Source organism: Furipterus horrens, unplaced genomic scaffold (genome assembly GCF_987537825.1).
Source record: "Furipterus horrens unplaced genomic scaffold, mFurHor1.1.pri manual_scaffold_11, whole genome shotgun sequence".
In the NCBI taxonomy this organism is placed as follows: Eukaryota; Metazoa; Chordata; class Mammalia; order Chiroptera; family Furipteridae; genus Furipterus; species Furipterus horrens.
Window position 1 is genome coordinate 88806817 of NW_028327181.1, and position 11389 is coordinate 88818205.

An 11389-nucleotide genomic window follows, 5' to 3' on the forward strand; every position below is an offset into this window, starting at 1 on the left:
CTACGATATATATGACTTTTGATGGCTGTCAGTGGTTGCCATGGTTTTCTGTTTTGAGTTTCTTATAATTATGGTATGATTACCACCAGCATTATGGGTGTAATAATAAAAACTAATACTTGTTAACACATGTATACAACACCATGCTAGTGTTTTTACAAGTACTATGTCATCTCTTTCCTACTATAATCCTATAATATAATAGGTAAATACTATTATCCCTATAGTAAGAAACCCCACTTAAGATTTAGCATTTTTCTCCTCAGGTTTAAAAAGAAAGACACCAAAAAGTTACCTTGACTTTTTTAAGAGGATAAACTTTTGAAGTTTATCCCTTCCCTTGAAGATAATCAAGGGAATAGCTGCAGTTGAGTGTGAGCTGGTTGCTCTATTGTTTAGAAGAAAAAAAGGTATGATCCAAACGTTTCAGGGGGTGGGGACCCTGGAAACAAGAAAGCTACCCTTAGAAGAGTGGGCAGAGACTAGCTCTATTATTTTAGAAGAGATGTAATGAAACCCTTTGTGCTTTCAGAAGTGACTAGGAAGGGGCACCTGCTCTCTGGTTGTGTGGCTCTCTGGGGAGGGCAAGGGGAACCGAAATTCCAAGTCTACAGGAGGGACGGGTCTACCTAAATCTGGAGAGCCTTGCTGGACAGCTAATCCAAAGTACTGAGCTCTGAGACGGTGACCCTGGACATGCATGCGGGGTCACCCCTAGCTTGAGCAAGCCCTGAGGAAGCGCATCAGGCTCCTGAAAGAGCCACAGCAGCTGACCCGGACCCTGGACCTGCAGAACCGCGATGTTTCGTGAAATGTGTGAGACACTGTCAACAGCGACACCACGTGTCAGTGAAAAGCAAAGGCAGAGGCCACCTAAGCTTGCAAGTTTTCCCCAAGGTGGAACCGGGAAGTCCAAAGGAACACCCTTCCTCACTCCTGTTTAGTATTCACTGTGCTTTGGGGCACTGCGGTCACTAAGTGGGGTGTGTAGACTGAAATAACTCCAGACCTGAGGCAGCTGATCCCAAGACACCGATGTGGCGGGAACTTCCTGGATTAGACAGCTCTATACTCATCTCCTAAACCTGCTTCCTATTTCCCCAAGTGCTCAATTCAGAAAAGTGAATAATTTATATTACTCTCATTATGAGAGAGCAGTAACTACTATATTTAGTGGAAAATTGAGGCTGAAAAGGTCATTTTGGGGGCATGCTGTTTTGCAAAATCAAGGTATTTCCAATCTCCTCCCAGGAATCCTTGGTCCTAAATTGTTACCCATGTGTGCTTTCCCGGTCATAGGAGTTAAGGCAAAATCGTAATTTCCTGTTGACTTGCTCCAGCTTCCCTCAGAGACCGTAAGCTTGTAGATGGCAGACAGCGTTTTGTTCACCATTGTATCCCCCGTCTGGTATGAGTTGAAACCAAAGTGTTCATACCTAATCTACAAGCCAAACTCAGGAAAGGTCTGGGAAGAATGAACTTTTTCACGTTGATGCCTGATGCTGTGTTCTTTCTGTGTGAAAGGCTGTGGACCTCTCTCTATCTGGAAGTCTGAACTTGAGTTTTGAGGGCACGTCAGATAGGCTGCTGCCCTGAGCTAACGTACCACCTGCCCTGGGCTGGTTGCTTATGCTATCGACTTGACATTCTTAGAAATTGTACTTAAAGCGCAACCATGTGGCTTTTACCAGCTCCAACATTTCAGTGACCCACATGTGACTGATTTGGGAGGAAAGATCTGGTTTTATGGTTCCTGAAGTTTTCTCTTCCCAAAGAACCAAGAAGGAAGCTGAATCATAAAATCACATGGTAAACATTGTCACAGGAGGAGCCCTCCTAAAACTTAAAGGAAATAGTTTGCAAACATATGAAAATACATATTTATTTATGGAAAGGGGGCATAAACATTGAAACTCTACCTAAGAGCCTGAATAAGTAAAAATAATAATAATAATAATTATATATATATGTTAAATGTGAACTCACAGATGATTACTTTATAATGGATTCTGAAAAGGAATTCAGAAATGTTTGGCACCCTTAATCTATGAGGCCAATTTCATGGAAGAACTCTTAACTTCCACAGCAGGGACAAAACTCTGGGCTAGGTAAAACCCCACATGGAACGTCTTAGGATTTTTATTCTCCTCCAAGGAACACCAGATGGTTAGTGAGCTGAAGTCTAACAAGCTTGGGTCGGGAGCTGACATTCCGGAATCCCAGGTTAGAGAAGCCAGGGAGTGCATAGGCAGGAATAGGGTTCTGATTTCTACTCCTCTGTTTGGTACTTACTCCCTTCAAAGTTCTGTCCCTGCACTAAGAAATTGGTTTCCACTTAGTTATGAGGAAACCATAAGAAATGAGTTGCATTTCTGCAACATTTCTATCTCTTCAGTATGATATTTGGGAGCAAAGGGGAGTGGTAATGGGGACAACAAGGCACAGACAGAACCTTCTTTTCTGAATCGGAGTGGAATGATTGAGCACACAGTCCGAAGCAGCAGCCCCACTGAGAACTTCCTGGAGACTACAGCGAACTCAGAGGAGTGCAGCATATGGATGGACTGGATACAAGGGACATGGGGCCAATAACACATTTTACGGGACTTCATAACACAGAGGATGTCTCTTCCTTTCTCCTCTACCCCCTTCCTCCCTTAGAAAACCCCAGCAGTAGAGGTCACCTTCAACCAAAGAGCTGTTTCTATTTAACAATTATTTGCAATGCACATTTCTACTTGACTGCAAACTGGCTTCCCTCTGTATCTCGAAGCGCAGGTAGTCCAAATACACTGCTATGAGCGTTACACTCCCTACGAGGGCGAGAATGGTGATCACGTAGGTGAATCTCATGTCTTCAGCCAGTCCTGCCCAAGCACAGAAGACACAGAATTGGAAAGGTTCAATGGCAAGAGAATCACCCTGTCCCAGCCCACCAAGCCCACTTCTCGGTCTCACCCTCCCCAGCCCAGTGAAATCTTTCTTCTTCACGTATTTGGATAAGAATCCCCACACCCTGGGCCATTTCCATCTTGGGCCTGGCAGCAGGGGACCCACAGTCACCTTGAACAAGGAGAGAGATGTCTTTGCTGACAGAGCCCAGCTGGTTAGTGGCTGTGCAGTAGTACGTCCCAGTCTGGTTCTGGGTTGCCTTCTGCGGTACTTCAAGGTCGAAGATCACTCCATTCCAGGTACACACCAACGACGGCATTGGGTTTCCCTTCGGGACACAGGTGAGCGTCTGTTCCATCCCTTCCATCCATGTCTGGTTGCTAGGGCAACCAGATTCCTCCAACCGTGGCCCATCTGGAAAAAAGAAATCCCAAGGGAACAGAGCTCATTGTGCACCTTCCTTCCTTCTTGGTCATCCTCACCTCTCCCTCCCCTAATCCAAATGCTGTGTCCCCTCCACCCAAGGGCAGATCATCAACTTCCTGCTTTTAGCCACTCTTATTTCCTCCTGTCCCTAAGGGCAAGGAGTCTGAGGCGCAGCACAGGGCATTTTCACAGACACTGACTCAGTGGGGTGGAGTGCTCCGCCAAAGGCGGCCCTGGGGCCCTTGCTTCTCAGTCAGTGAGAACATGGGTAGTGGTGAGCCCGGAGATGAGAACTTCTCCATTTTTCAAAATACAAACTTTTATGTGGAAATTTCCTTTCTCAGAATAAACTCCAGCTATCACTTCCTATGTTCTCAGCCAACTGGCCCACAACTAATGCCACCTGATCACTAACCCATTTCCTCTCTTCTGTGCCCAATTTCCCTCACATTTCTCCCACTCATTTGCTGGGGGTAAGGTAAGCTTGGAGCGCTTTAACTTTTTTCTTTTGATTTTTTTTTTTTTTTAAAGAGAAAAAAATATGGCAACTCTAATAATGAAGCTGCTGGCAAGGATCTCTGGAAACAGGACAATAGTGAGCCTTGCTTTGAGAAGAAGGACCGGGCCTGTACTCACATAAGACACGGAGCTGGGCTGTAGTGGTTTTGATCAACTGCTGACCCTGAACCTCCAAAGAGGCCTCACAGGAGAAATTCCGGCCGTCGTCTTCCTCCGTGGTGGTCAGTAAAAGCCAGGCAGGCTCCCCAGGGGCAGGGAGGTCTGGGGCTCCCTGAAGCCGAAGAGTAGGGCTGGGTGATGTTAACACGTGCCCTGAACAGGTCACATTCATGTCTGTCCCTACCAGTGTTAATTTTTCTGCCTCCAGGATTGGTGGTGGGAAGCCTATAAGAAAAGAAAAGACAACCAAACATCCTTCTCAAAACTGGCAGCTGCTTTGGCGCTCCTGCTACTGGTGGCATCCCTTGGGTAGGCAGACAACAGGGGGAAGACTATGGAGACCATTACTGCTCCGTGCAGAATGGCAGGAGCCGCAAAGTGGTTTGGGAATTTGGGAGCTTTTCCTACAACAAATGCGACATGCCCACATCTGGCTTTGTCTCTGCTGCACGGAGAGCAAGAAGTCTTTTCATCTTACAGACTTCCCCCTCACCTTCAGTGATTGTCCCTAGAAACAGGTCCAAGCATTCACAATCACTCTGTGTAGGCTGGCCTAAGGCAACAGGGTGAAGGTTAAATAAAACTAGTCTCAACACAGGTCTCCTACCTGCCTGCACTTATCAGAAAACCCCCAAGGCTTTACTGTGGAAGTTTTCAGTGGCAGAAGACCCTCAGGGGAAGGAAAGGAAAGAGCCTGGTAACTTACTATAGACGTGCACCAGCTCTCTTGTTTTCTGTTCCATCGGACCCAGAGATACATGGCAGGACACCTCCTGATCGCCAGTCTCCCTGGCCCGAACAGTGGCGTTGGCCCACACAGTGTCTCCCTCCCAGGAGAGGAAGGGGCTCAGCTCCTGGTCTCCCAAGAACATGTGGAATATCACCTCTTTGGCTGGGAACACCCTAGCCAGCTCACAGCTCACGGTTTCTGCTGTCCCGACCTCCAGAAGTGGAGAGATCCAGATTTGGGGGCGCTGAGAGAATTCTGCCAAGAAATGAGGAAAAGGAAAGAAGGGGAAAAAAACCATAATAAATCATGTCATGTAAGAGCCCACAATGTTAGAAGAAAGTAGGGCAAAAAGGTCTCTGTCCCCCAGGGTGAACTTAAAGTCCAAGAAGAGGTGAAGCTCAATTACCCTCACACCCACACCCTAAGTGCTGTGAGAACTTAGTCCTAAAGGCCACAGTAAGGTGAGGAAAATGAGCCTCAGGATTCCTTCCACACCTGAGCGCCTACTCACCAAAAATCCGGAGCACCCTGCTGGCGGAGCTGGAGTGAAAGAGCCTGCCACCATGTGAACGTAGGTCCAGTTCTGCGTGGCAGGAGAAGTTGCAGCTGTGATCCTCCCTTTGCGCTTTGATGTTGATGGTGACCTCAGCTCTCCGGGAGGCCACAGCCAAGCTCCCGATGTTCTTTCTGTATAGTTCTTTGTTACCCTGAAGAAGGGTAAGGGTGAGGTTCTCCAGGGGTGCTACCTTGGGCGCATGGCACTTCACTGTAAAGACTTCATCTGAGGCCACCCATGCAGGCTGCAGCTCCAGGATCACCTGCTTTGGTGGCTCTTTAAGACAAAACGTGGGTTTGATGAGAGAAGGCTACTCACCTTTCCAGAAGGAAATAGTATAGGACAGGGAGCCCATGATAGAAGGTGACTGCTACCCTTAAACCATCTGACCATCAATGTCAGATGGGACAAGTTAGCCTCTGGCTCTTCTTCTGCCCATCAAAGGTGGCTAAAGCCATAAGCAAGAAATATGACTGCTGAGAAGAGGGGCCTTGCTTTGATGGTTGCTCCCATTTTGGGGAGCTTTTACCTCTAGCCAGAGTGCTTCAGAGGTGTGAGCAGCTTCTGAGGGGCTGCTGAGAATCACACAAAAACTATACCAAGTTAACCACACTCTTACCCCACAGGGATCGCACTTGTTCTAAGAGCCATATCTTTGCCAATGCTGTCTGCCCACTTGAAAGACCCTCTCACCCATCCCTATCACTTCAAATCCTAACCATTCTGCAGGAATGAAGCTCAGGAGCCTCCTCTTCCAGGAAGACTTCTCCAACTACCCCAGCCCACAGAGACCCTCCTTTCTCCAATCCCTATTTATTTTAAGAATTTGTGGCAAATAATTCAGCTTTAATTTTATACTTTTTTGACCATTTATAAGTGAGCATTATTAGCATATGCCTCCTGTATGTGAACGTATTCTAAAGGACAGATGTCTGGATGCCCTCCGTAGTATGCTCCTAATTTAAAAGTCTACACCAAATGGAAATAGAAGTAATTGGCTCTAGAATTCCCACAGTATGATGGAAATCTTTATTAAGGGCCCTAACTCTCTCCCCTAACCCTAAAAGAAATCTCTAGTTTCCCTCTAAATAAGGCACAGTCACATTCCCCCATGCCTCTCTTCCTCCCCTGCCCTCAGCCCCACTCACGATACATGGCGATGCCCAGGCTTGCGTCCTTTTGGATCCCTGCGCAAGAGAAGAAGCACTGCACGATGGCACTCTCTGTGACGCCTTCCAGGAGAAACTCCTTCCACTGAGGCCCTTTGCCCACCTGGGTTTTCTTCAGAGAGGTCTCAACTCCACTGGGTCCTGGGTCTGGACAGGTAGTGCTGCAGTTGACCATTAGGGATTGTCCAAACTTTACCAGGGCCTGTTCCGGCTGAACAGAGACCTCAAATAGCCCTTCTGTGGCCCCTGAAATGACCAACCATACATGCCAAAGACTCTGGTGAGGATCACAAGATCCAAACAAAATACAGAGCCTACTTATCTAGTTAGAGAGAATAGAAACATACCCTGAATGAAGAGGTACAGGGGACAAGCCAAGAAAAAGACCCTTAATGAACAAGTTAGAATCCTGAGTCCACCACCAATCCCTCCACTCATCACGTTCCTCGGGATCTGATTTCCTCATTAGTGTCACTGTGGAAACCAGAGCGCCACTAGAAATTCTGCCCGGGAAATCATTCTCTTCCTAGACTTCCAGAAATCTTGGAAGCTCCCAGGATGAACCCCAGGGTCACTCATTTTCCATGGACCTTTCACCTCTTCTTAAAGTGAGACTTCCATTTTGCTTTGGTGCTAAGGCAACGGATGTTTTTGAATGCTTAGTCTGTTTGGGAAATCTCATGTACAGTGAGAGAGACATCTGTCTCGGGTAAATTTTAGATGCCTGATGTAGGTGAGGAGCACGGTCTCATGAAAGCTTTGATACAGTCCCCTTTGGCTATGCCAAGTCCACCATCTACTTCATCTCCCAAATACCAGTCCCCTCTGAGAAGAGACCCTCTTGTAGCAATGTTACCCACTGAGGCTCCAGTTCCTTTCTTGCCATTCAGAGAACTCACTCTTCACACCTGAGCTATGGGCTCTGTCCTATCAAAGTCCTACTGTGGCTCTTCATGACACAAAGGGTGGCAACAAAGAAGTGAAAATATTTTCAAGAGAAGAAAAATAGGACAGCCCTGGGCAGCAGGGAGCCAAGCCAAGAAGTAACATTTCTTATGGAGACTTCTTGCTGGTGGTCTAGTATCCTGTCCCTTAATCTGGGTTATTCCAATATAACCAGAGACTCCTAGATTCTGCATCCTAGTGATCCAAAGAATAGGAATCTCTCCCGAGGGTCCAGATGTGTGAAATACTAGGGTGTTGCCCCATTCAGGACTTCCTATCCTCTTCCTCATTGACCAGCCACCTTGTGCCCTGGCTAAAGGAACTTTTGCAAATAGCTTCACCTGGGGAAGAGATCAAAGCCAGCAGGGTCCAGACACCAAACAGTAGCATTTCCATCCTTATGAGAAAGGCCAACAGCTGGAGAAAAAGAAATAGCAGTGTTTTAAGTCTTTCTTTCCACATTTTATATAAGATTTGGAAAATATCAATTGTTTATATCAAATGTTATTTTGAAAGTGGCAAGAGAAAGGCACAGGAAAAAGGCCTGCCTGCTGTTTCAAGGGCATGCATAACATTATTCAGCTGAATTATTTTTTAATGTCAGTCACATTAACTCATACATTATGGAATCCCAATTAACTTTTGAATTTCTTGAGATAAAGTGCTCTCTTCATAACACCTACTCCAAGCTAGGCACTCCCTAATGATCTGTAGACACTTTCTCAACCACATCTTATCTAATAATTTTAACATTTAGTAAATAAATACTAAGTTCCAAGCACTGGACTGAGTGCTTTACTTTAATAATTCCTCCCCGCTCTTTTACAGATCAGATGGAGGCTAAAAGAAGTGAGGTAACTTATCCCAAATCACACAGCTAATTAAGAGGTGGAGCCAGAATTCAAACCCAGGCATGGTAACTGCTGGGCAACGTTCTTAGTACTTCACTGCTCCTATATATTTGATGAGTCCGTATTATCTGTGCTTTGATGGGGCCACTGTCACAAACAATTCCCAACAGAGGTTAATCAAAAAGCTTCTTCTATTTTATTCATCTGCCCTTAGCTTGCTGATGTTACCTTTCTCTGCAAAGCCCAATCTTATGAATTAATCTCACAGACTATGTTCTGCTCCTAGAGCCTTAGCTAAAAATAGATTTCCCAACTCTGACCACTATAAGCCAAGCTAGTTGGTTTTCCCTTGTGGCTGTCACCAGTATATGTCCATGCCACATACAAAGATATAAGAAAATGGCAGAGGGGCGTCCCTTTTTATTTCATACTCATATACTAACACAAACCCCCAATGTTCCCACAGCGCCAATATTTCCTCCTTATTTTCAAGTGGCATGTTATGAGCAGGTACTAAACCATGAAATTTTATATTCCTTTTCTGAGAAGAAAGATAGCGGCATCCCTAAGGGAAAATACTTTTAAAATCTCTGAACTTCCTTTTGCTTCATCTGTAGATCACATCCCCAACTAAAGGGTTAAACTCTACATTTCTAGACTTGTCCTCCAGCCAGGGAGAGGGGTGGGCAGCGAGGGGAGGGCGGCAGACACTGGGATGCAGTTGGATTGCTTTTTGGCTTCCTGTCCCAGTTTAGGATTCTCACCGCCCATTTACATTCCAGGGTTCCTCGAAATCTCTTGTACACGCCCGAGTCGTGTTCCAGCCTTCCCGCGCTCTCACGCATGCGCTCTCGGACTGGAATGGGCCTCCTCCCTCACCCCGTTCAACGTCTCTCTGCAATCAGGGCCGCCGCCACCACCCTCTTCTCAACCGCAGTGCCCCGCCACACCACAGCACGCCCCGTAACCGGGGACACTGCTTTCCGTTCCCGCAGCACCTAACACTCTCACCTACCGCTTAGGCCTGTTAAGATGGCGGCCTCCCTCCTTCCCTGGATGGCAGGCCTCACGAGGGCAGGGCCCTTAGTTTTTTTCACTGGTGGATCCCAAGCACCCAGAACGGTCGTAGGAGTTCAGCAGCTCTGACCCAGTGAACGAACAGACTAGACAGGATATTTACAACAGGATATTGGCAAATACTGTGTGAGGACCTGTGCCCGCCATTCGATACAGGGCCTGAGACGGCCCGTTCTTGCTCAGAGGAGTTTCCTCTCCAGTGTGTCCACATGTGGCTCTCGCGCTCTCAGCCCCGCAGGCCATGACGGCTTTTAAAGGGGGATGGTATTTAAAACATTTTTTAAAATATGTGGAAAAGAGACAATCAATGAGCGACCCTTACGGTTTCCAGCCCACTACCGTGTGAGGAGGCGAAGCTCGCCATGAGGCCAGATCTCTATAAATTTCACAAAAAAATCCGGGAGGAGACACCGGCATGAACCCAAGCAAACAAAATAAAATCTAAATCCTCACTGAGGGCCGCTCCTCGCTGCTCCCGCCGCTCATCGGGTCGCTCCGCGGGCCCACCGATTCGCCGGCTTCGCTTGAGACGCTCTCAGGGACAGCCTCGCACCAAGACCGTTAGGTCGCGCCAAGACCGTTTGTTCTCAAGACCGTTTGGTCGCGCCAGGCGGGGGCGCGCGAGGACGCTCCTGCTGAGAGGAGCTTCCTAATCTGCCTAGAAACTCGTGACGTAAGGAACGCGGCTTAGCAAGGGTTGGCTGAGACAGGTGCTAAGACGAGAGGAGGGGTGCGCGGGGAAGATGAGGGTAGGGATGTCTGAATCCTGCTTGGAAGGGAGTGCCTATTTGACCCAAGATAATCGCAACTAAATAAAACAGAAAGAAAGATTTCGTTGCAGAAAATAATGGTTCTATGAGGAAAAGGAAGGGGCTGTCTTCGCCTGTGCCTGTTCCTCTCGCGGTGCCCTCTGAACACTCCAGCCGCTTCGCGCGGGAGAGGGCTGCGCGCGCAGCTGCCTTCACCCCGTGGGTGGCGAAGCTTGCTTGGCGTTGGGCTTCGGTTCTTCACTGGCTCAAGAATCCTATCGGGATCCTCTCTTGGCTCATTCTGGGTGTACTGAGAGACGGATGTGGCGGGACTCTACCAATATCCGAAAGGTCCCTTTCGTGCCCCACCCTCCATATACAAGTCACACACTTCAGCGCCCTAGAATTTCCTTACTTCCTACCAAACGTGCCTGCGTTCTTGCTCCTCTGAACCACGACGGAGCAGTGAGTCGTAAACATGGGGTGAGAGAGTAAATCCATCTCTCTTTCATCTCTCCACCCGGTATCCCTTTCCTCAGCTTCCATGTCAGATGTCTTCCTGGGGTTGGTTCTCAAAACAGTTTCCCTGAGTCCAGATTGGGCCATTCTCATGGCCATCATGTTATGTCTTTGGTTCCTCTGCATTGTTGGTCTGACTGTGAGCCATGCACTGAGTTCCTTGGTGCAGTGAGATTTGAGGACTTGGGTTTTTTGTTTGCTTTCAGAAAGACAGTAATTATGTGCATCCACTTTCTCATTTAATATACCTACTTTCACAGGACACATTACTATTAACCCCATTTTATGGATAAGGAAACATACCGGGGAGGCTTCACTATTCTCTATCAGGGTGGCAGGCAGGGACATTATTAATGTAGTTGGCAATTTTTGTGTCCAGTGTAAGTGTTAAGAACCAACATTTTTCTTTTACATTTACTGGCGGTTTATACAAGAATTGTGTATATGATGTTAAAAATTGCTTTCAACTTTCCTCCTAACCTGCTAAAGAAAACTTTGCCACATCCAGGCCTTCGATATCCAAAGAGGTTGCTGATGTATGACAAAGTAGAGTTAGAAGATCACATGTTTTGAAAATGCCCGTTTTCTTTAAAAAAATCAAGAAAAATGTCTTCTGGAGATGAGTTTCTGAAATAGAATTGTTAGACTATCTTTCCAAACACTTTAAAAAGAATAGTTATGTTTTAGCTTCCTTCTTCTAGTACCTAGCATACTCCTGCTATATTAGGTACTCTCATGTATGTGGAATTAATAATGAATAAATTAACAATTCTTTCCACAAGGAATGTCTTAATGAA

The 11389-nt window shown here is 46.8% G+C and overlaps 1 protein-coding gene across 1 annotated transcript; it reads right to left on the reverse strand.

Annotated features, from left to right (window-relative positions):
- Nucleotides 1-1991: 1991 nt before the first annotated feature.
- On the reverse strand, nucleotides 1992-9810 carry LOC149998796 (intercellular adhesion molecule 5-like). Its single transcript, XM_090292156.1, has 8 exons — nucleotides 9778-9810; nucleotides 7738-7813; nucleotides 6431-6697; nucleotides 5238-5558; nucleotides 4703-4981; nucleotides 3955-4221; nucleotides 3064-3306; nucleotides 1992-2867 (listed from the first exon to the last, which is right to left on the reverse strand). Exons 1-8 carry the CDS (start codon nucleotides 9808-9810, stop codon nucleotides 2716-2718), a joined length of 1638 nt encoding a protein of 545 aa, XP_090148282.1. The 3' UTR covers nucleotides 1992-2715.
- Between the last annotated feature and the right edge of the window lie 1579 nt (nucleotides 9811-11389).